Here is a 23,793-nt window from a genome sequence, read left to right as displayed (position 1 = left end):
TGTCAGACAAGTCAAACAGCGGCTGCAAATAATTGTTACAGGTGTGTACTGATACCAAATAGGAGGCTACATGTATCCCTGACCTACTTCTAAGAAACTCTGCCCACAGTAAGATGTCATATTTGGGTAGTAGAATGTTGTCAGCACCACCAACTTTAAGTCACTTCTCAACTTAGATCCACACAGTCATACAACTTATTTATTTGACGAGTACAACAAGCTAAATAGAACTCTTTATTGGAGCATTTGAACTAAAATGGGATCATGACCTATCACATTTCCTTCAGTATGCTTGTTAAAGACTGCAAAGTCACGGGGGCAAAATAAAATCATATCACATTATATCAAAAAGAGTTACACTTATATTAAAACACGAGCCCTCTGCATTAGGGACACACTCTACAGTGCCAAGGGAATGGTTTAATTTTTTTATCCATCGCCCCTGGTTTGATGTAACACCAACTGAAAGCCAGGGATGCTGTTGATGTGCCTGCCATTGGCGTCACAGTAAAATGCAAAGAAGGAACAAAGGGCTGAGTTTTGGAACAATACACAGCAGAGAGAAAGGTTTAGGTATTAAATGTATTGAAGCTTTCGGGGAAATGTGTCTGAGCAAAGAGTGAGACAAAGTGATGAATGTTAAGTGCAGCTTGAGGGAACGACATGGGGGTGGCCAACAAAATAGAGTTGCTGGAAAGCCCATAATCAAGTCTGATCAGGGGTGAAAGAATTAATTGTCCAAAAATCTTGTCCGGTAAATGTCACATCAAAAGAGACATTTGAACTTTTACCCTGGAGAGCTTGTTGGGTGAGTCTTTGCTTCCTTCTCGCTGTTTCAGTGGGTTCAGAATCTTAGTGCATGGGATGTGCCACTTGGCCTCTGCAGATCACCATGAAGAAAACACAGGCATGTAAAATGAAATCTGCATTATATCCTGCTGGTGCAGTCAAATGAAGGACTCACCTGCGGACCTGGTCCTCTCCAGTGTGGGTTCTCTCTCCCTGTGGATATCGCCATCACCCCCTGGGATGTCTCCTGCATGCTCATGGAGGATTGGAGAGGGACATCTGCAGAGAAAAGGAGGAAGAAGGATACTTTGAGAAGTGTATTCCACAAAAAGAAAAGCTGTGATAGATTTCCCGCAGATGTAAGGCAATTAGTGTGCAATCACTGAGGTCTCAAACACTTGAGAAGCACACAAAAGACCTTTCAATGACTCAGCATTCCAGGAACTGTCTTGCTCTTCAGAAAATGAGGAGACAATTTTTCCAACTTGCTTTTAATGAAAGCTATTAGAGCTAATAGGGGTTCTATCTTCTGAGCAGAGGTCACAGTGACTAGTGATCTTTCAGAGCGACTCTAGCTGGAGATCAATCGGCTCGTCAATAGGTCTTGTTCTTTTCTGCATGGTGTCAGCGCTGACAGACCACAGCGATACGGATCCCTGCAAAGTTTAGTGCAAGCAAAGCTTCTTGTCATGGTCTGTAACCTCTTACAGAGAGATATTGGTCTCTGGTGCATTCTGCTCTGGTGCCAGTCTCAGAGTGAAAGCTGTTAAGCCTGAGCAGTCTGCATTACACAGCTTCCAACAAACTAGGATAAGAGACGACAACAAACCTCTTGGTCTCTCCAAATTTGACATTTTTGGAAGCATAACTCATTTATTTAATTCACTTTCAATAAGGACTTTTTGAAGGCCCTGTGTAGTTCCTTTGGCTAAACTCCAGCTGAAGTCAGCAATTCTGTGTAATGGTTTGTCATTACATTGAGTGTTCTGAGAACAGAAGCAGGAAATGGTCTGGAGTCACAAAAGAAAGTAACACTGAATTAAGGGGGCATTTATCTTTTTAGTAGACTTGTAAATAAAGACTAATCTCCGGTGTATAAGACACACCGGTGTTTAGGCTACACCCACTAAATGCACAGAGAAAAACAGATTTGTACAAATAAAAGCCGCACCGGACTATAAACCGCACATCTCCACCGTGTCATCTTAGAAAGAACGCTAAAATCATCACACAGCAACTTAAAACGCAAAAAGTAAATAAGAACTATACAAGACAAGTACCAATATGAGTGTAGAATAAAAAACGATTTTAACTTATTCCCATCATGCACTGCTCCCCATCAAGCATTCAGTTGCAATAACACAATGACGGCAATGGCAGGCTGTGTCCGACGAAGGGCGCCCCGGCTCCCTCTACAGCCATTGCCGTCACTGCAACTGAATGAACTGCTTTGATGGGAAGCAGTGCATGACGGGAAGGAGTTAAAATTGTTGTTGTTTATACTGCACTCGTATTGGTACTTGTCTTGTATATTTCTTACCCATGTTTTGCGTATTAAGCTGCTGTGGTTTTAGCGTTCTTTCTGAGATGACAGCGTTATATTGACTAATGACCTCCTGTGGTTTCTAATGGGTTGACAAGATCCTCGTGAGTTCCCTTATAGCTCATGATTGCATCATGCCAAAGAGCGAGCTACCGTTTCCTCACTGACACGTGAGCGGCACAGTGTTTAAACGAGTAGTAGCTTGAAGTAAAGGAGATGTCACAAGATTAGAACATAGCCATAAATGAGCTCCACTGCTGTCTAAGCCGCAGGGTTCAAAGTAGCCGCTTATACATCGGAATTTACGGTACTACTTACCGAACACTCAAATAGTCATGCATAGTCATACAAGTGTTTTTGATCAAATTGTATCCAGTCTACTTTGGCCTGTTCATCACAACATAATATGAATGCACTCTGTTCTTCACTCTTGTAAATTATACAATTACTATCATGACATCTCAGGTGTGTGTTTTATCAACATGTTCCATTTTCACACAACCGTTACAATGAAGCAGCAATGAATAAGCACAATATGGAAGTTTCAAATAAATATTGAATGAACAGAGTCAGATATAACCCTAAGTCCTCTAAATGTGAACTGAATATACAGTATCTGCCTTCATGAGTCCTCTATTCTTCTAGGACTGAAATACCACACACCCATCATATCCAGGCTGTTGGGACCAGGAGCTGCTGCCACATGGTCCTGGATCACTGGAGGAGGACTGGTTACTGGGGGAGCTGCGGTAATGCTGTTCTCCCTTGTTACAGGAAGTAACCTGGGGATTCTCCAAGTCCTGCATCATTCTGCAGACAGAAAGGTATATAACATATTTTAGACATTGTCATAATGTCGTCTGTACCATAGGTGTGACAAGTAATGGGGTGAGCCATCTGCTGTTCACGCCTCAGTCGTCAGACCCTCTCCCCTAGCAGTGGACCCTCAATCTGGGCATGTGCATTCAAATGAGTAAAGAAGTGTCTTCTGTTAATATAACGTCCTTCTGAGACTGTGATTCATTTGCGTGTGATGAGGTAGAAGAATTTCAATCAGAAAGGCACTCTTGGCCTGACAACTGCAAACCTCTATGCAATATGTTTCTGTCAGCTGTTATCTGACCCATTTGCAAAGGTAATAAAGTTCTGTGTCTTTATTTCAGGCATTGTCTTTTTTTTTAGTTGAGCTAGACTTTTTTTTTCTCCCCACAACAACCCCACCTCTTTCCTGAAGTCAGCTCCAGCTCACCTGTGACCCTAATGAGGAAAAGCCGTATAGAAAATGTGTTAATGAATGAATGAAATAATTTTGATTGACACTGTCACAGAAGTATTCATTTAACAATGTATCTATTACTATGGTTGCACATTGCAGCATTGTAGAACTGCATCGCATCAAACTTTGTTTTTAGGCTGTCACCACAAAAGGCAAGCACGGTGGCCTGCATGGAACGTGCCAGCTGTTAATATGGAGTATATGGATGTAATAAAAGTGAAAAAAATGTCTCTGCATGTCCACATGAAATAAACATTTAAGAAAAGATGGACATTTAAAAAAAATCGCAACGGTACTATTTTGTGTCAATCAATGTCTTTGTTGATATTGTAATGCCCCTGGTTGTGGGGAAGGAGAGACTCACGTCGCCGATGCACTTCAATCGCTTTATTCACAGCGGAGAACTTTCCAACAGTTCACATTCACACCAGGGCTGCTGTAGGCCACAACCCACGCCAACATCCACAACAACTCCAACTTTCCCCCACACTTCTCAACACCCCCACCACTCGCTCGTGACGTCGCACCGCCACTTTCCAAGCCCCGCCCCTTAAAGGCCCAGGAACACAAATCACAGATATTACACTGCCCCCCTCTTTAATAAGCCCCTCGCCCCGAGGGGTCAACAACAAAATCCCCAAACCTTGGCGGCCTCCGCCTCTGTCTCTGTGGCCGGCCCTGGCTTGACTCCTGTGCGCCTCCCCTTGGCGCCAGCGGCTGAACAAGAACAACTGTGGTGGGACCCGGTGAACTTGAGTCCACCCCACGTCCCAAGCCAGCTGGTGAAGCAGGCTCTGCCTCGAACTGGGGAACATCCCGGCCCCTGTAAGGTGCCAACCGGTCCCGGTGCAGGGCAACTCTTCTGCCTCTAGGGGGAACTGCAACTCTGTAGACTACTTCCCCCACCCGCTCTAGCACCCTGCACGGTCCATCCCAATGACTGTCTAATTTAGGGCAACGCCCTTTTTTCCGTTTGGGCGTGAAAACCCAAACCAGCTCACCCGGCTGAAAGTCACGCCCCTTGCTGCGCACATCATGGTTCCTCTTCTGCCTCATACCAGCCTTCTCTAGCTGACCTCGAGCAAAGGCATGCGCCGCTTCCAGCCGATCCTGCAACTTCCGGGCATACTCCAGTCCCGGCCGGTCCTCTGCACTGCCTGGTGGCCTCCCAAACGCCAACTCCGCCGGTGTCCGGATCTCCCGGCCCAACATCAACAGGGCAGGAGTACAGCTTGTGGAACTCTGGACTGCTGAACGGTAGGCCATCAACACTAAAGGAATGTGCCGGTCCCAGTCACGCTGATGGTTAGAGGTGAGGATGGCCAGCTGCTGCTGCATAGTGCGATTAAACCGCTCCACTAGGCCATCACTTTGCGGGTGCAGGGGCGTGGTGCGAGTCTTTTGCATATCCAGACGCTCACACAGGGCAGCGAACACTCTGGACTCGAAATTCCTGCCCTGGTCACTGTGGAGGATGTCCGCAGTGCCAAACCGACTAAACATGCCTTCCAGGAGCGCATCTGCCACAGACTCTGCTTCCTGATCTGGCAGCGCATATGCTTCCGGCCATTTAGTGAAGTAGTCCATTGCACACAGCACATACTTGTTCCCTCTGTCCGTTTCAGGAAAAGGCCCCATAATGTCCACGGCTACCCTCTCCATAGGCGCCCCGACCCCTTGCTGCTGGAGTGGTGCGTGCGACTGGTCCTGGGGCCCCTTGTACGCTGCACACTGGTCACAGCGCCGGCAGAAGTCCTCCACATCTCGTCGGTGCTGACCCCAGTAGAATCCCTGGCGCAGCCGTCTGAGGGTCTTTGTGCTCCCGAAATGGCCTGACCCGGTGCCTCCATGACATGCTCTCAGCACCGCCTCCCTGAGAGCTACAGGCACCACCACCTGCCACCTCTCTTCCCCAGTCGCTGGCTCCTTCCAAGCACGCTGCAACACACCATCCTTGATGCGCAGCACTGCAAACTTGCTCCACAGGCCCTTTGTGCCAACCGACAGTCCCATCGCGCTCTCCCAAGTTGGCCTCCTGCCACTCTGGACCCACTGTCGCACCGGTTTGAGATCGGCGTCCTCTTCCTGCTTGACCGCCCACTCTGCAGCATCCACTGCCTCCAGCGTGCAGCATGACGGTCCACCAGCTGTTTCATCACCGCACAGCTCCTTTTCTCTGGCGTCGCGCCGGTCGCAGTAGCTGCAGCCGTCCACAGCACACGGCCGCCGGGAAAGGCCGTCAGCGTTAGCATGCCGAGTACCTGCTCTATGGATCACACTGAAGTGGAAGGATTGCAGCTCCTCTAACCATCGCGCCACCTGGCCTTCCGGTTCTCGGAAGGTCATCAACCACTGGAGTGCTGCATGATCAGTTCTAATGGTGAAGGGCACGCCACAGAGGTAGTACTTAAAGTGGCGTGCAGCCAGCACAACAGCCAACAGTTCACGCCTGGTCACACAGTAGCGCCGCTCACTTTTATTGAATGTTCGGCTGAAGTAGGCTACCACCTGTTCACCTTCTGGCCCCATCTGCGATAACACCGCCCCCATGCCGACATTGCTAGCGTCCGTGTCCAGCACAAAGGGCAAAGCTGGGTCTGGAGCGGTGAGGACAGGAGCGTTCGTGAGGGCCCTCTTGAGGTTGGAAAACGCCTCCTGACAGTCTGGCGTCCATGAGAAGGCCTGGCCGTTCTGGAGGAGGCGAAACAAGGGTGCACCGATGCAGGAAAATCCCTTCACGAACCTCCGGTAATATGAAGCTAGGCCCAAGAAACTCTTGAGCTGCTTTTGGTCTCTCGGGGCCGGCCAGTCTCTGATGGCGCTGACTTTCTCCTCCAGTGTGCTGATACCACTTGCATCCACCTTGTGGCCCAGGAACGCCACCTCTCGCCGCATAAAATGGCACTTCTCAGGATGCAGCTTCAGTCCAGCCGCCGCAATCCTCCCCAACACTAGCCTCAGGGAATCTAGTGCGGCCTGGAAGGACCTCCCATGGACGAGGACATCGTCCAGGTACACTAAACACTGCTGCCTGGGAATATTTGCAAGCACAGTGTCCATCAGCCGCTCAAAAGTCCCTGGTGCATTGCAAAGTCCGAAACTCATGACCTTGAATTGCCAGTGCCCCCTGGTGGTGCAGAACGCGGTCTTTGGTCTTGACTCAGGGGTGAGGGGGACCTGCCAGTATCCACTGCGCAGGTCGAGCGATGAGAACCACGCGGACCCCAACACCAGGTCCAACGTCTCATCAACCCGAGGAAGCGGGTAACAGTCCTTCCTCGTGACCTTATTCAGCGGTCTGTAGTCCACACAGAACCGCGGCCGAGAGCTGTTCTTCCTGGGGACCATCACAACGCCTGACGCCCACGGACTGTCAGAGGGCTCGATGATCCCCGCCTCAAGCATGGCCTGGATCTCTTTATCAGCCGCCTCCTGCCGGACCATGGGCAGGCGACGAGGCCGCACCTTCACTGGACGTGCGTCCCCAGTGTCGATATGGTGTTCAACAAGGTGCGTGAGGCCCACCTCATTTTCATTGAGGGCAAAAATGTCTTTAAAGTCCCACAGCACTCGCCACAACTGCTCTTGCTGACCAGCATCTAGGCCAGTGCAGTTCTTTTCCCAGATGGATCGGATTGGCTCCATCCGGTCCTCCACAGTAGGCAGGCTGGGTGGCACTGCCCCCCACTTTGGACCAAGCCTCTCAGGGCTAGCAAACTCTACCCGTCTACTCGCCAGCTGCTGTGGTGTCGCCCCCTGCTGGGCACAAGCCCTCTTCAGGCGAGCAGACTCTGCCCATGTCGACAACGGCTGCTCTGGTGTCGCCCCCCTCTGGCGACGGGACCTCTTCAGGCGAGCGGACTCTGCCCCTGTCAACGACGGCTGCTCTGTTGTCGCCCCCCTGTGGGGACAGGACCTCTTCAGGCGAGCGGACTCTGCCCCTGTCAACGACGGCTGCTCTGGTGTCGCCCCCCTCTGGGGACGGAACCTCTTCAGGCGAGCGGACTCTGCCCCTGTCAACGACGGCTGCTCTGGTAACGATAACACCGCCCACCTGTGCGGATCAGATGGGGTCTCACTGTGCACCGCGATGTCTGCAACCGCGGTGTCAATGGACGCTGCTGCAGTCCGTTGAGTGGGGCTGATAAGCTTCACACGCTGACCCCCTGGCAGGATAATCACTGCAGCTCCCAGGTCCACCACACAACTTGCAGCCTTCAGGAAGTCCCGGCCTAATATGCATGAGTCGCACACATCTGCCACCCAGGCCACAAAGGACTTGGAGAGACCCCCTAGGACAAACTTGAACTTCCCTTTTCCTTTCATCTGGGCTGTCTCCCCGGTCACTGTTCTCAGCCTTGTCAAGGTTGGCTCTATAACGGTTCCCACTGGAACGATGTCAGACCTTACTATCGTGGCCGAAGAACCAGTATCCACCAGGGCCGTGCAGGCAACATCTCCAATCTGCACACAGACATGACAGGGGTCTCCCACCTCCGTCCAGCCCACAGCCACAACAGCTGTATCGTCAGTGTGCTGGTCCCTGCACGCAACCCCCGCGTTTGCAGGCGGAAGTTCCCGGTTGACCACTGAAAGGGCCCGTGCCATCCGGGCTACACGGGCCCCTTCCCGTTTCCCCACGCGTCTTTCAACTTGGGGCAGCGGCGCAGCAGGTGACCTGGTTGACCACACCCCCAGCAGGTCATGGGGCGCGTGCGTCGGTCACCCCCTTCCTCACGCTGGGCTGAACGGGCCATTACTGCACAGACCAGTTCCTCCACCCACGGCGGCCTTTTCTCCATCCCTTCTGCCACTATCGCAGCCGAAACAGGGTGGGACGGCGTCTGCAGCGCCCCCTTGGCTGCAATCTCCCTCTCCATGGCGAGCGCAAGGGCCTCATCCAGAGTGGTGGGGTGGGCGAGCTGGACATGCAGGCGCAGCTCGTCTGGTCTCAGTGCTTGGACGAACTGGTCACGAATCAGCTCGCTCTGGATTGAGCCCGGCATCCCTGCATATGCGCGCCGACCCAGGGCCTCGATGTCATGGGCGAGGCAACGAAGCTGCTCACCTGGCTGACGCTCACGGTGCTTGAATTCACAGCGTGTGGTGTCTTTAACATTACACACCCCGAAACGCCTGTGCAGTGCGCCCACTAGCGTGCAATAATTAAGCCTCTCTTCCGGGCCCAGCAGCAGTAAGCAGGACGCAGCGTCATCTGTCAACGATAATGCCAGCAGCACCGCCTTCAACCTCTCAGTCCAGCCTGCTGCATCAGCCACAAGCTCAAACTGTGCCTTATAGGCTTCCCAGCTCCCTTTGCCAGAGAATTTCAGTGCTTTCATAAGGTCCCACATGTGCTGATGGGCGCCGCCATGTTTGTTCCTCTCAGCGTCTTGACGCAGCTCCAACATGGCCGCCGCGCTCTCATTTTGGCGGGAAACGCCGGAGTCATGGAGTCCGTGCTCCGCGAACTTTGTCTCATGCATGCTTATTACACACTCGCCGTCTTCCTCTTTCACCGTCGGTCGAGCGCCGAACTCACCAGGCATTTCAATCACGCACTGGTCAGCTCCCTCCTTCACCTTCGGTCGAGCGCCGAACTCACTGGGCATGCTCCCCCCACAACAGCGGTCGTGCAGCGGGGTTGAAACCGAAACTTCTGACACCAATGTAATGCCCCTGGTTGTGGGGAAGGAGAGACTCACGTCGCCGATGCACTTCAATCGCTTTATTCACAGCGGAGAACTTTCCAACAGTTCACATTCACACCAGGGCTGCTGTAGGCCACAACCCACGCCAACATCCACAACAACTCCAACTTTCCCCCACACTTCTCAACACCCCCACCACTCGCTCGTGACGTCGCACCGCCACTTTCCAAGCCCCGCCCCTTAAAGGCCCAGGAACACAAATCACAGATATTACAATATATTTCTTGTACTAGTGCAATATTTTCTCCTCTGCTCCCACACCCACTGGGCTTCTTCATATCCTGGTCTAGAATGGAACACTCTTTGTTTCTGCAGTAATTGGATGAGATGAGCTGAGCTGTGTCAGTGTCCCCATCACCTCCTCTTCAGCGGTGCGCAGAGGCGCAGGGAGCATGGAGTGGGAGGCATACATGCAGAGAAAGAAAGAATGGAAAATGGAGTGCTCCCACTGACAGGAACTCTGATTAGGCAGGGGAGGCGGTCGTTGTCCCAGTACAGCGAGAGCGGGCAAAACCACAGGGGGTCATTGTGACACTGTGGAAAGGTTATCATGACTGTAGGGGTTTCATTAGGATGAACAAATCACTGCTTTACATGGCTGGATGGAGATGTCCGAAAGGGGCCATCTAAAAACTGAGCGAGACTCTATCATCAAAGAGAGATGAAAGAGAAGCACTGAATTCATTGGACTAAAATGTTCCATTTGTATGTATGCAAATAGAAAAACACAAAAGCAGCCTTTACAAGAGTTTCTCTAGCTTTTGTTTTTCCTGAATCTCAAAAGGTTGAAGATTCAAAGATGCACCTCAAAGGATTAGATCTTTGGGTTTATGATTTTTGATTGAAATCAATGCTTCTGTCAAACGGTGGGGCCTCTCAAGAAGCGCTCAGTTTTTTTTCATTTGACCATTTTGGTTGAGAACACTTTATGTCCTTCACAGTATGTTTTGCGATTATGCTTGTTTTTATGCGAGCAACCTCAAACAAATGTCCTCTATATGATCAGCATATTCAACAACATGAGACATGAGACATCAGTTCAGTGAGCCTCAAAAGCTTTCTAAAAATGCTTTTTCTTTCTTTCTGCTTTTTTGTGACCGACCTCAACAAGGCAAAGAAGAGGAGGCAAGAACAAGAATATACACTTAAACTTATGTGAAAAAAAAAACAAAAAAGCCATCTAAATTCAAACATGCAATCTACGATTTTTTAAATTTCATTTATAGAGCTGACTCACAAACAAAAGGACTCCGTTGTTAGCAGAACGACTGACGCTTCCTGCTCACTCTCGCCGTCCTCGGCCAGGGCAGTGGGGCCAACTTGCCCTGGTGAGTGAGGCGCTGACCTCTCACAGGATAATCTACCCCATTCATTGAGTTTTCTTTTGACATTGTCTTTAAACGTGCATGAATTTATAGTCATATCCATCCATCCATTTTCTATACCGCTTCATCCTCATTAGGGATGAGGGGGCATGCTGGAGCCTATCCCAGCTGACTTCGGGCGACAGGCGGGGTACACCCTGGACTGGTCGCCAGCCAATCGCAGGGCACATATAGACAAACAACCATTCACACTCACATTCATACCTATGGACAATTTAGAGTCGCCAATTAACCTCACCTGCATGTTTTTGGGAATGTGGGAGGAAGCCAGAGTGGGAGAACACACACGGGGAGAACATGCAAACTCCACACAAAAATGCCCAGGGGAGAATCGAACCCGATCTCCAGGCTGTTCCTGTATTGGCCAACGTGCTAACCACTAGACCACCGTGCGGCCCAAATAATAATTTATAGTCATAGTGGTCATGAAATTTGGTGTTTCAATAACTCTGAAGGAATCAGTCGTTTTTAACAAAACATTTTACGTGTCTGTTATATACTGAAAAAACAAGCAAGTTTTGTGAGGATCACAAAAATGAAAAGTGAAGCAGCAATGTTATTGAAGCAAAAAAAAAAAACATTTTGGTCACGACTGTATTATGGAGTGAGTGACACAAGCGTGTGTGGGCGTGTGAAAAAAATCGTCCCACGGAGTCGTGAGCTCAATTCTAAGCAAGAAAATTGTGATTCACATTGTTTGCCAAATCGTGCGGCCCTAATCAATGTTCCCTTTAAACTGCGCACGTGCGCAACTGCAAACTGATCTTGTGTTCACACACAAAATCCAACTTGAACTGTCAATAAAATAAACATATAATAATTTCTATACCATTTTGCAATGCAACCCCGTGAGTGACAGGCAACAAGCGGTAGCAACACAGTGATGAACACTGTCCGGTAGGGATGTCCCGATCCACATTTTTTGGTTTCTGAGCCGATACGATTTTTTTTAATAGTCTTGCCGATCCAATCCGGTCGTTTTTTTTTGTTTGTTTTAATAATAATAATAATAATAATAAGCTTTTGTTACAAACATGAATTTGTGGAATTTAATATGGTTCTGATAATAGAGCTTCAAAGCATTCAGTATTGCTGAATTTACTTTTTTATTACACAGCATGACCAACAATATTGTTTGGCTTTTGTAACAAACCTCTGAGTCAGGTCCATAATCCAATAAATTATCCAATAAAAGATCAAATTCGAAAAAAATGGGCATGCAAAAATACTTTAGGGTAGGACTAATCATGTGACATGATTATAGATGAATTTGTGGTGTGATTTAGAATACAAATTTTTGAAACAAACTCTCTGAGGGCCCTATGAAATTCATTTCATTTTTTCCCCATTTCCGTTTTCTCCGTTTTAATTTTTTGGAATTCAGTTTTTTACCTTTTCCACTTATTTTACCTGCATAGAGTGTGTGCTATTTGGGTTAGTGAATAAATGCAAAAATCCTTACATTTATTGATACAATATATCATTGGCCCATTTTGTCCAGTAACTGAGAAATGGATGTAGCTTGGCTAACTTTTCTAATGGGATGTCAGCCGCAGCACATATTGCTACAAAATCTTCAACAAACAGTAATGCCCGTGCTTGTGATTAAGGAAGATGGAGTCACAGATGTAATTCAAATCGCGTTATTAATGTAAGATGTTAATGTTATGTAATTTACACCCTTATTTTGTTTACACAATTACAACAATGACAAATGTGTGTGTTGAGAATGGCAATTGACAGTTGATAAACGTGCCTCTCGTCTTTTTTCACTCAGAACCTGCACGTCATCAGTGGTCAATGTCAAATGGTCCTTACATTAAAGCAGGAAAACACAACACAGTGAAAATATACTCATCCAGCCTGGGTCGCACACACACACAGCTGCACTAGCCAAACTAAGCTAACTCCGCTAGCTTCCATTCACGTTTTAAAATAGAGGAATTTCCAAGGTTTTCCGCCGCCGTTTCGACATGTTTAGTAGTGTTTGTGCGGTCCCTATTATCAACCAGCAGTTAGAGCGGCACTTCCCATGTGAGCTCCCTTCACCATGACGCAGCAGTCCGGGCACAGTGAGAGGGAACTATCGCTGTAGCTGTGGAGCCGAATATGAAACTAACTTCACCATGGTACACCACGGACATGCACACAGGGCGGTGTTACGTTTTGTTCTTTTTGCGGGTGGCACGAGTCGAGTGGCAATCAGCTTTGAGGCGCATTACTGCACCTATCATGTTGGAGTGTGGCTCGGAGTTATGAACGTGATACAGCAACTGGATCGGTCAGATCTCATGCCGAAAGCCGATATTATCCGATCTTCACAAATACAGCGGATTGGCAGTCGATCCCTACTTTCCAGCCAATGATGAGATCCTGTTGGTATTCACTTATGCAGCCAATCAATTCATTTAAAGCGGGTTACGTAGCACATGTTGCTGTTTTACAGCTTAGCGTATAGCCACTGGTGCAGTGGCGTTACGTTTCTCCTGTATAGATTTGGATGCAGTCTTCTGCTCCTAACATTTCTGATCTACATGCAACATAAAATGCATCAACTGAATTATGACACAACACGTTGATATCTATTCACTCCATCTTACAAAGGACTACAGTGAAGATAATTTAAACAATGACAGTACCTGGATCCATCTGGTAACTTCCTATCAAAGGAGGTGCTTCGTGGGATAGCCGCCTGATGCTGTTGCAGGATCTGTTGGCACTGGAGGCGATCGGGGCCTTGAGTAGGTGATCCTCGGGATAAAGGAGCTCCAGCAGCTGTGGGCACCCTATGCCAAGTGGTGTTCCTCCTGAAGGGGGTCTTGTACTCACAGGGTGTACCCTCACTGTCAACTTTGTACTCCACCATGGGAATGCGGTAAAGCTCAGAGCAGCCCCTGAGAGGAGATGGGAAAAGTTAAAGGCAAACATAGCATAAAGGCAAAGCATAGTTGTTCCTTGTTTGGAGTAAAAGCTGTCTACAATCAATATTCTACCAGGTTGTTATGCGTAACACATTAGCGACTTCTGCTTCTGCCTGTTTATGACCTCATCTCAGGCCTTTGGGAAATCAGTTCAAGGGAAGCTATATTTGTCATGCATGATGTTGAACAATTAGCTAAGTACTAACAGCACATTAACTGTGTCAATTACTGCTGAGTAGTATACGGAGTTAAAGGAGCTGCCCCGCAAACAGGGTTGGAAAAAGCAGTGAGATGGAACATTACGCTGAAAGGCGATAAAAAGCTCTGTGAAGGTGAGACTGAATTGAAGCCTAGCACACTATTAATACAAAACTATCAAAGACTTATTAAGATGCAAATTAGTGCATTCATCTTCGAGAACGAAAAGAAAATCTTACACTGAAGTCAGAGAACACCTACTATGGACCAAAAGTACCTCTATATTAACAATAACTAATTATTGTTAGTGTATCAGATTGTATCCATTTGGTACAGGTGGTCCTCGGGTTACGGCGTTCCGTGTTATGACGTTTCGGTGTTACGAAGACGCTCTCATGAATTAACCAAAAACGTAGTATTTTGACGCGTAAACACGACAGTCCTTCGAGAACTAGTTACAGCAACGGAAGAATACGCCATGTGCTCAATAGTGGCCGCACTTGTCTCAAGCGCTTGACTGTGACAACCATGACAAAACCGGCCTCTGTAGGCTGAACTGTGTCAAAACAATCAGCAAACTCAAATGTCCTCTCTGCACGCAGCCGTCCTCCTCAGCACACACGCACCCACACTGCCAGGACTTATGCCACGTTCGTGGCTTCACAGAGTGTCGTAAATCACAAAATTCACGACACATAACTGACAGGTCACTCCAGCATCCTTCAGCATATTAAAGGATCCATCTCCTATGAAAGCGACAGTGACAACTAAGCAGCATAGTGGCTTTTTTTTCTCTCTTTTTTTCTTACTGTTTCCTTTAGTTCTTGCATTTAGTGGTTTATTACATTATTTTACATCCTTCACGTGTTCTGTGTAAAGTGTTAATTTAGGTGTGAGTTGCGACGTACACTAAAATTTCACTCACAATGCATCATAGGAACGGAATTTGCTCCTACGATGGAACCTGTGGACCACCTGTATTTACATTTAGTTATTAATACAATAGTTTTTATTGGTGGAACACTGTTTGCAATCAACCAAAATCAAACACTACTGGCAAAATTACCCAAAATAGGCACACATTTGCTTGCCCATGTAGTGAGCAGTCACAATGCATTTTGCCTGTCATAATAAAGCCGACAATCTAAGGGGGGTTTTCAGCTGCCTCCATCCTATTAATTTTAACAACAGTGAAGATCTCCGCAGTGGACAGGCCTAGGGATGCTGTTTCATGCAACATTAATCTGCGAGCTTGAGCTTTTCAGTGAATGTTTGGGAGGAAGGGGCTTACAGGGCGATGGGTCAGGGTTAAGTAGCCTGGATGTTGTGCAAGCTGGCCAAAAGCATCTCAAGCATGACCCTCATGATTACACTTCCCTGCTCCTCCAAAGTCTATTTTGTAGAACCCACCGACGGGTGGAAATCGATGTATACATTGCTGTGGTCAAACGTACAAACGGAGAGGCTCGAGGAGGGTGCACTGACTGATTGTGAAGGAAGCGAGTAATCCACGTAACAGAGACGCTTTCATCAAACTAGGCCATGGCTGGCTGACTGTTTACAGCTGGCATCTGACTGAGGCTGCGAGTGTTACATGATCCAACCATAAAATCATCCACAGCTTCCTCCATGCATCCATCTCACCCATCTGGCTAATGTCAAGAACATATCATGCTGAAATTGCTGTTGATGGCATGCACAACAACCTCCAGATCTTGTGGTTTAAATGATTAATTTACTTCATGTGTAGTATGTGCCATGCACCGTTGGCTTGATGCCTGGTACAGTGAGATTATTGACAGCATCGGGTGACCAAAGATTTGTCTTCTTTGAAAAACGTACGGGGGAGGGGGCGCCATTGGTAGTGTAGTGGTTCATATATTGTAGCTACCCTGCCTGTTACCCTGAATCTGCTGAAATAGACTCCAACTCCCCTGCCACTCTGATGTGGAAAAGAAAACGACGGATTGATGTAACACTTGCTTCTCCGTTCTACTAATCCAGATTTTAATCTGTCCTTACTTTTTTAATGAGGGTTGAAAATGTGGTAAATCCTCAGGAATGTCGCTAAATTGTCCTCCACAGTATTGCTGACCCACCCATCAACACCTTGATGAACTGTGTGTATATGATAATGCCAGGCTGCCACACATGATTACTCCTTGAAAGACTAAATGTGGGTAACAGCTTGTCAACAGGAAAGGTCTCAATTTGGTTTCTAGCTGCGCTTGCTTTTGCTTTTCTTTTCTTTTTTTTAACACCACGATGGTCAAGAGGAGACAAGGTATGATCCTAATATTCCGGCTCAGTCCTGACTTTTGGAAACAACCGTCATACTGTCTGAATGTTTTTCTGTGCTGTAATGTATAGGGGGCGACTCTGTCTCTCTGTATAAATCAAGGCAAAACTGCAGGAAACCAGCACTAAACCTGAGCTTAAGCATGGCGGTGGAAAAAAGGGCAGTAGACACATTCATCCAGCTTTAAAGGAGAGGAACTGGTGTGAAATGACACGCTGTCTGCTTTCTCTCAATTCCAACAAGAACGGCTACAACACAAGCTAATACAGCTTTACTTAAGAGGCTATAAATTCAACCACAATGGCCTATAAGTTTGTCAAGAAATAGGACAAAAACAACTTAAAACCATCAACCAAGAACAGTCATGCCTTGCTTAGGAGGAAATCATTTTATACACATAAGTGCAACAATTTGAAGTGAGATTAGTCAACAACAAAAAAACAACATTAAAACAACTCACTTGGCAAGTTGGGTGGGTAATCCGCTATTGGCTCTTAACAAAATAGAATAGATGAATGTGACAACAGGACCTTGGACCCTAGTCAGAGAGCTGTCACTTCAATGACATGGCCAGGGAATGAAGGACATGCTAATCCATTCCCACAGTCCGTGTCACAGCAAAGAGCCAGAGAGGTTGTGACCTCCACCAGCCCTTTGTGGAGCATTGTCAGAGGTTCATTAAGAAGGTGTGCTCCAAAGTGTATACTTTGCACACAAAAAATGGGGAAAAAAGTCTCCTCAGGGATTTCATTGCTAAGTGTTTCTGAAGGAAAGAGGGTCTCCTGCGTCGAAAGCGAAGGGGGATTAAACCGAGCAATTTGTGATGCAGGTTCTCAGTTTTTGTTTAGCAGCGCTTTCTTTCACAGAGTGTCATCATGGGAAGTGAGAAATCCGGCTTTACTTGAGTCCAGATGAAAATCCATGATGACTAGTCTGATGGCACTTCAAAGAAAAGGTCACAAGTGGCCTTCTAAATGTCACAAGTAATACTCGTTATCAGCATGGGGGTCTGTGGCAGGCTGAAACCACTTTAATTTGAAATAAACATTAAACCCTTGGCTGAAAAGCTCTCGGGTGATATTAGGTAAAATAAAAACAGATTGCTAATTTAGGAAAACACAGTTAAAATATCTTTTGGCTCCATTTCTTTACATTTTAATTTGGATTTTATACATTAAACATAAAGCCCATTTATCAAAACACTACCAAAGCAGCCATTCTTTTTTATCTTTTACTCATTAGTTTGAACCCAAAATCGCTAGCATGACAATGGAATAGCCTCCGGTGCTGCAATTGGGTAAAACCACATCCTTCCCCCAGTACTCCATACAACTCATGTTAGATACATATCTGCTATGGCTTCAGACATAGTGGGTAAAAGTGTTTAAGCAGTTGAGCAGCTTTAGGGGATTGGCTATAAAAAAGGACAGGACTAGATCCATCATGATGTGACAGGAATTCCAAATGAATAAAAAATACATCCCTGCCAAACCCATATTTGGTTAAGAAAATATTTTTTCATGTCATAGAGGCAGTGTGAAGCAGGTTACATTGTCAAGAGGTCATGAGACTCGAGTCCATTGTTAAGCTTGCCCCCATCTTTCAGGCCATGGAGACTGACTGGGGCCTTCGAGCCCCTGCTGAATTCCTTTCCTTTGAGATAATTGTGGAGAAAGTGGAGCACTCATTGTTGACTACATCACTTAAGAAACTCAAAGATGCAACCAGCAAAAGGAATTGAGAGCTCTCAAGATTCTTCACCTGACCTCTCGCCTCTTGATTTGTTGGAACCTTGAGAGAATATTCACAAGACCCTGAAAGAGACCCTTCAGGTTCTCATGAGGCAGCAATAATTTATGTGCTCAGCAAGTGAGGGAATGCTCAACAGCACAGAACTGTGAATCTGTCAGATGCATCTGTTAGCAAATGCCACTTCTGGATCAAACACAGTTCAATATGAACTGTATGTCACCCTCTGTACAATTCCTTCTGACTTTCAAGTCCTGGTACCCTGCTTGTGTCATGTCCTAGTGAAATGACTGAATTACAGTATTCCCCAGTGTCACACAAACCCAGCTGGAAGTCTTACACGGCACAATGACGACAGCAAGAGCTTTAGTTGCTTCCGTCCTCCATGCATGGTGTAACCACTGCTCTTGGATGCTGGATCAAGCTTTGCGGGATGATTGTTTTGTTTTCATTTGTTAGCTTCCCCGAACTACAATTCTGATTGTCATGTATGTTTGCTGATCTTGGTGAGAAGATTATACATCAGATCATCACATCACAGAGGGAGCATGTTATGTGCCATCATATGGGGAAACAAATATGCTGCTCCTCTGTTGCCAGATGGGAACACACCCTTATAACAAATCTGTGCTTAATGTGCGATGTTTGACCTAATTATTAATACAAATATACAGGGGTGTGTCCTTTCATCTTCTGTTGATCTGTTCCTTCACTCCCATGATTCCAAAACATTCATCCATCGCAAATACTGTACAATATTGCTTTTAAAACCCAACTTATTAATTTCTACAATTAGTTGGAAGTGGTAGGAAGTGACTGGACTTGACATTCTGCCATGATTATTTGTAAGTGCAAGTACTGATGAACTGGGCTGCTGTTGAGTCCTTGGTCGGTTGTTTATGAAGTTACTGATTTTTCACATAAAACTCTGTAAGATATTTAATTCATTGTCAAGCAGACACCAAGGCTTACACCCATACACACCCATACACACCATAAACATACACCCAAACAAAGTATAAACTTAAACGTATGCTCTAATTTTTCATGAGCTGAACTCAAAAGATCTAAAACTTTATCTGCATACACAAAAGGCCTTTCTCTCACAAATATTGTTCACAAATCTGTCTAAGTCTGTATTAGTGGGCATTAATAATTCATAATTCATCCACCTCACATGTGTGGCATATCAAGATGCTGATTAGATAGCATGATTATTTCACAGGTGTGCCTTAGGTTGGGCGCAATAAAGGCCACTCCCAAATGTGCAGTGTAACTGTTATGAGGGCGTCTGGGTGGTCCAAAAAGCAGTCAGTATCTGTATCAAATACCATATACTGTACTGTAGGTCGATCCATAGCATCCCAAACATGCTCAGTGGGTGTCATGTCCAGTGAGTATGCTGGCCATGCAGGAACTGGGATGTTTTCAGCTTCCAGGAATTGTGTACAGATGCTTGCAACATGGGGCCGTGCATTATCATGCTGCAACATTATCATGCACAACAATGAGCTCCAGGATCTCGTCACGACATCTCATTCAAAATGCACAACATCTCATTCAAAATGCAATCAATAAAATGTACCTGTGCTCGTTGTCCACAACATACGCCTGCCCAACAACTCCACCGCCATCATGGGCCACTCCATCCACAAAACAAGTGCATTTTATTGATAGCATTTTGAATGCATGACGTGATCGTTGTCAATGTTATGCCCATATATTATCTATTTTTGTAAGCGTAGGTCCCAGGGAGAAACCTAATTTGAGAAACCAAGGGATAGAGCCTTTCTAGATAGAGCTCACAGGACTGAAAACAGGACTGAAAAAAATCATTTTGACACAGTCCATTTCATCTCATCATAATATCTGAAATATGCTCCTCTTTTTTTTTTTTTTTATTTCATAGGTGATTATGTCTCACCATGAGTGAGTGTGCCCAAAAAACCAGCCGCTCCCACTCTAATTGCTGAACAAAAGAATGGGGAGGACATTGAAAAAACCTCATCTGCAAATGTGAGCCATTAGACAAAAGCAGGAGCGTTGAGTCGTTAATCCTAACATTCCTCATTATTATTGGCGAGACATGCTGACAGATTGTGTGACACAGCTACATCAACATACAGAGAGCTTCATCTCCAGAGGAAGCAAGCTTTCAACAAAAAACACACGTAAGCATTTTTTCCTATGCTAATTATGCAAAATACGAGCAGAAATGTCACCTGATACACATACATGAGAGTGTCCTCTGTAATTAATAGCAGCCGAAAGATAGTCATAAGCAACAATAAATACAAGCAACTTTTATTACCTTCGAGGTGTCCCATCTTCATAAGGTTGGATTATGACCACCTTGACAGTGATGGAGGTGCGGAGCAGGTCAATCATCTGCTCGTGGGTGAGAGTAGCAACAGCTACCTTGCAGATCTCCACCAGTCGGCTGCCCTGTCTCAAGCCTGCCTTCCAGGCAAAGCCAAAGGGCTCCACGTCAGCCACTATTCCCTCAAAGTTGACATGGAAGCCAAGCTGGCCCAATCCGTTGCGCCGTAAAGTCATCTCTGTTGTCTCACAGCCTCTGGTTGTGATCTGGAATAAAAGTCAGCTTTGTTATTATGTGCAATATGAGTGTAATTACCTGATTGCAGAGAGAGTGGTGTTGACCGTGTCTGACAATACATTTATTTGGATCAATTTCATTATCATTATCCTATTTATAAACACACAAAAACTAAAACAATGCTCAGTAAACCTCAGTTCTACAGCATTATGGGAGTAAAACACACTAAAAAGAGGTCAAGGATAAAAGCTTGCCATCTATTTTTAGCCTGACAACATAATTTGACAAAGCTATTCCTAGGCCTCAGTCCAGTGCAAGTGCATCATGTTACTGGATGGTTTCCCAAAAGTGTTTTCAGGAGAAGCACTGGAGAAGAAATCACACTGTTCCCAATGAGCTTTAATCACTCGCCAGATTAGTCTCGGTTCAGTTGTGGTTGACTGCCTCTATATACCTCAGAGTAGCAGCTGGCTTTAGGGACACATTAACTCAGACTTTGGCCTGTCAACACTCTACCAGATTCTCACACTAGCAGAAACCCTATCCTGCTGTGCGAGGAGAGCACAAAGAATCAGGATGGCCCACTACAGCTCAACCGTGTCCTCTAAATGAGACACAGTATTAAGTTTGGTTTGTGTGTGGGCTAGTTAGTTAGCCTATCACTTGTGTACCACCATGTCCATTGTGGAATGTCAAAGTGGTCAAATTGAAGTGAACGCTGAGGGACCTGTTGTCGGGTAAAAGCGTATCTGTTCAGAAAACTACTTATGGTCCTCGCTTTACGACGTTACAAATGCGCTCCCATAAATTAATGAAAAAGTTCATTTTGGTCCGTCAACGCGAGACTCACTTGAGAACTAGTTATAGCGGAAGAATACACCCCTTTATGTGTGGCTTATGCGCAGCTACACTACTCTCAACACTGGACTGTCGTGACAATCCATCCCATCCATCTTCTTCTGCTAATCCGCGGTCGGGTCGTGGCGGCAGCAGCCTAAGCAGGGAAGCCCAGACTTCCCTCTCCCCAGCTACTTCGTCCAGCTCCTGAGGCGTTCTCAGGTCGGTTGAGGGACATACTTGTAGTCTCTCCAACGTGTCCTGGGTCTTCCCCGAGGCCTCCTACCGGTCGGATGTGACCAGAACACCTCTCCAGGGAGGCGTCCGGGAGGCATCCTGACCAGATGCCCGAGCCACCTCATCTGGCTCCTCTCAATGCAGAGAAGCAGCGGTTCTACCCCGGGTTTCTTCCGGATGACTGCTTCTCACCCTATTTCGGCCGCTTGTACCCGCGATCTTGTCCTTTCAGTCACTACCCAAAGCTCATGACCATAGGTTGTTCAGGAGTGAGGGAAGGATGGAACACGAGGTCGACAGGTGGATTGGTGGTGGGGTCTGCAGTGATGCAGACTCTGCAACCGGTCCGTTGTGGTGAAGCGGGAGCTGAGCCGAAAGGCAAAGCTCTCAATTTGCAGGTCGATCTATGTTTTTACACTCACCTATGGTCATGACCTATGGTCGTGACCATCATTAAGGATAAAGATCGTATTGTACCTTCTACCCGGACGTTGTAAGGATGACGAGGTAGTCGATCAACAATCTCTTTATTGCAAAAACAAAACGCCAAAACAACATCAGCAAACCCCACTGTCCTCTTTGCACTCAGCCATTGTCCTCCCGCACCCACACATACACAGTCAAGACTCAGCTGAATAATAACCCACTGGTCGCTACAGTATGGTTGAGCATGTTAAAGGATCTGCTCTTCTGAAAGCGACAGTAATAACTAAGCAGCGTAGGTTTTTTTGTTGTCTTATTTTGTTACTAGTTTAATTTAATTCTTGTATTTAGTGTTTTTATTACTTATTTTATGTCCATCACATGTTCTGGGTACAGTGTGAGTAACTTAAGTGTTAACTTAGATATGAGTTCCGACTTATGCTAAAATCTGACGTACAACGTGTCGTAGGAATGGAACTTGTTGGTAACCTGAGGACCACCTGTATCTCTAACTGTTAAATAAATAAATAGATAAATCTCCCATGAGATCATACAGGTCTGAATAAGACCACCCATTTTGGGGGAAAATTATGCCTCACGTCTTTACACCTAATTTTGTGAGACTTCAGGTTTTTTTTGTAATGGCACAACTGAAGAGTACTGCATATGAGAGGGTAAAAAGTAAAAATGCATTTCAGACCATAGAACTGGAAACAGAACTTTTGTGGACACATGGTACACCCATCTCTGTCCTGGTTGCTCAGTACAATATGGTTAATTGAAATTACCAAAATTTATGTTGAAGATTTGCTACCCTTCAAAGATAAAACAGGTGGAAGACGAACTTCAGTGAATTTAGCAAAGCTCCAATAAGCTGACTAATGATGACTACCAGCGAGTGATTGTCATGTGACACATAGATTGAACCAAAACAAATTATAATCAGAAGGCTCTACATAATAAATGAAGCACTGTGACTTCAAGAAAAATACAGATTTAAATTCTGCAGAGCAGCTTAAAATGTTACAACCCCAGCAGTCCCAATCTGAGGAGATTTAACATACTAATATGTCGCACAAAATGGAATCTATGTTTTCATCATTCTAATCCAAATACTTTCACCAATGCACACGCATGAAACTCAGAAGGAAGGGACCACACATAGGACTGCGATGACTTCTCCAATAAAATCCAAACACGGGGCCCCCCCCGAGCACAACATCACCCTGGAGAGCAGGATGTTACCACAAAGCTTTCAGTGCTGCTCTGATACTGCATCATACAGCAGCCTGTTTGGTTCACATTACATCACCGCCTTGGCAGTCTGTAAATCCTTCAAATGAAACATAATTTGGGTCAACTTCCAGGACATTTACAAAAACACCTTTTGGATTAAAATGTGCAGAGTCACTTCATACTGATGAATGTTTTATAAGGCAAACAGGCTTACTATGACTACACTACTTCATTTTGTGAAATACCCTTCACAAATCCCATGGGCAAGAGCACTGCAAATGTGAGAGATTTGCATGTCCAATGAGGAAGACATCTCCTCCGGCTAATCACAAATGATAATAATATGGCCTGCTCTGTTCCTTCCTATCATGAATGTACCAACTACAGTAAGGTTACTACTTTTGAAGAATACTAGGACTTTCCATGTCATTTACATTATGCACAATCTTTGTCCTTGGGCCCATATAAATGCTCATGATTTGCAATTATAATGTAAGCACAGTATGTTTTTTGTTGTTGAAGGTGACTAAAACAAATGGGACAGTATACCTTCAGACTAATCGCTTTTTAGGTATTAAAGTGGGTCAGTGTTTAACCTCTTTAACAATGTGATAGTTTATTTTTTTCCCCAA

The 23,793-nt window shown here is 46.0% G+C and overlaps 1 protein-coding gene across 4 annotated transcripts in view; it reads right to left on the bottom strand.

Annotated features, from left to right (window-relative positions):
- LOC129194454 (signal-induced proliferation-associated 1-like protein 2) overlaps positions 1-23,793 on the bottom strand; it is a 117,378-nt gene that overhangs the window by 18,558 nt on the left and 75,027 nt on the right. For all 4 annotated transcript variants that reach the window (XM_054799731.1, XM_054799734.1, XM_054799733.1 and 1 more), the window contains exons 9-13: positions 20,183-20,457; positions 13,344-13,598; positions 2,996-3,142; positions 965-1,068; positions 792-880 (exon numbers count right to left, since the gene is read on the bottom strand). In XM_054799731.1, the coding sequence (XP_054655706.1) occupies positions 792-880; positions 965-1,068; positions 2,996-3,142; positions 13,344-13,598; positions 20,183-20,457 (870 nt within the window). The remainder of the gene's footprint in view (positions 1-791; positions 881-964; positions 1,069-2,995; positions 3,143-13,343; positions 13,599-20,182; positions 20,458-23,793) is intronic.

The sequence above is a fragment of the Dunckerocampus dactyliophorus genome, chromosome 14 (assembly GCF_027744805.1).
Source record: "Dunckerocampus dactyliophorus isolate RoL2022-P2 chromosome 14, RoL_Ddac_1.1, whole genome shotgun sequence".
Taxonomy (NCBI): domain Eukaryota; kingdom Metazoa; phylum Chordata; class Actinopteri; order Syngnathiformes; family Syngnathidae; genus Dunckerocampus; species Dunckerocampus dactyliophorus.
This window is presented reverse-complemented; position numbering and strand designations above follow the sequence as displayed.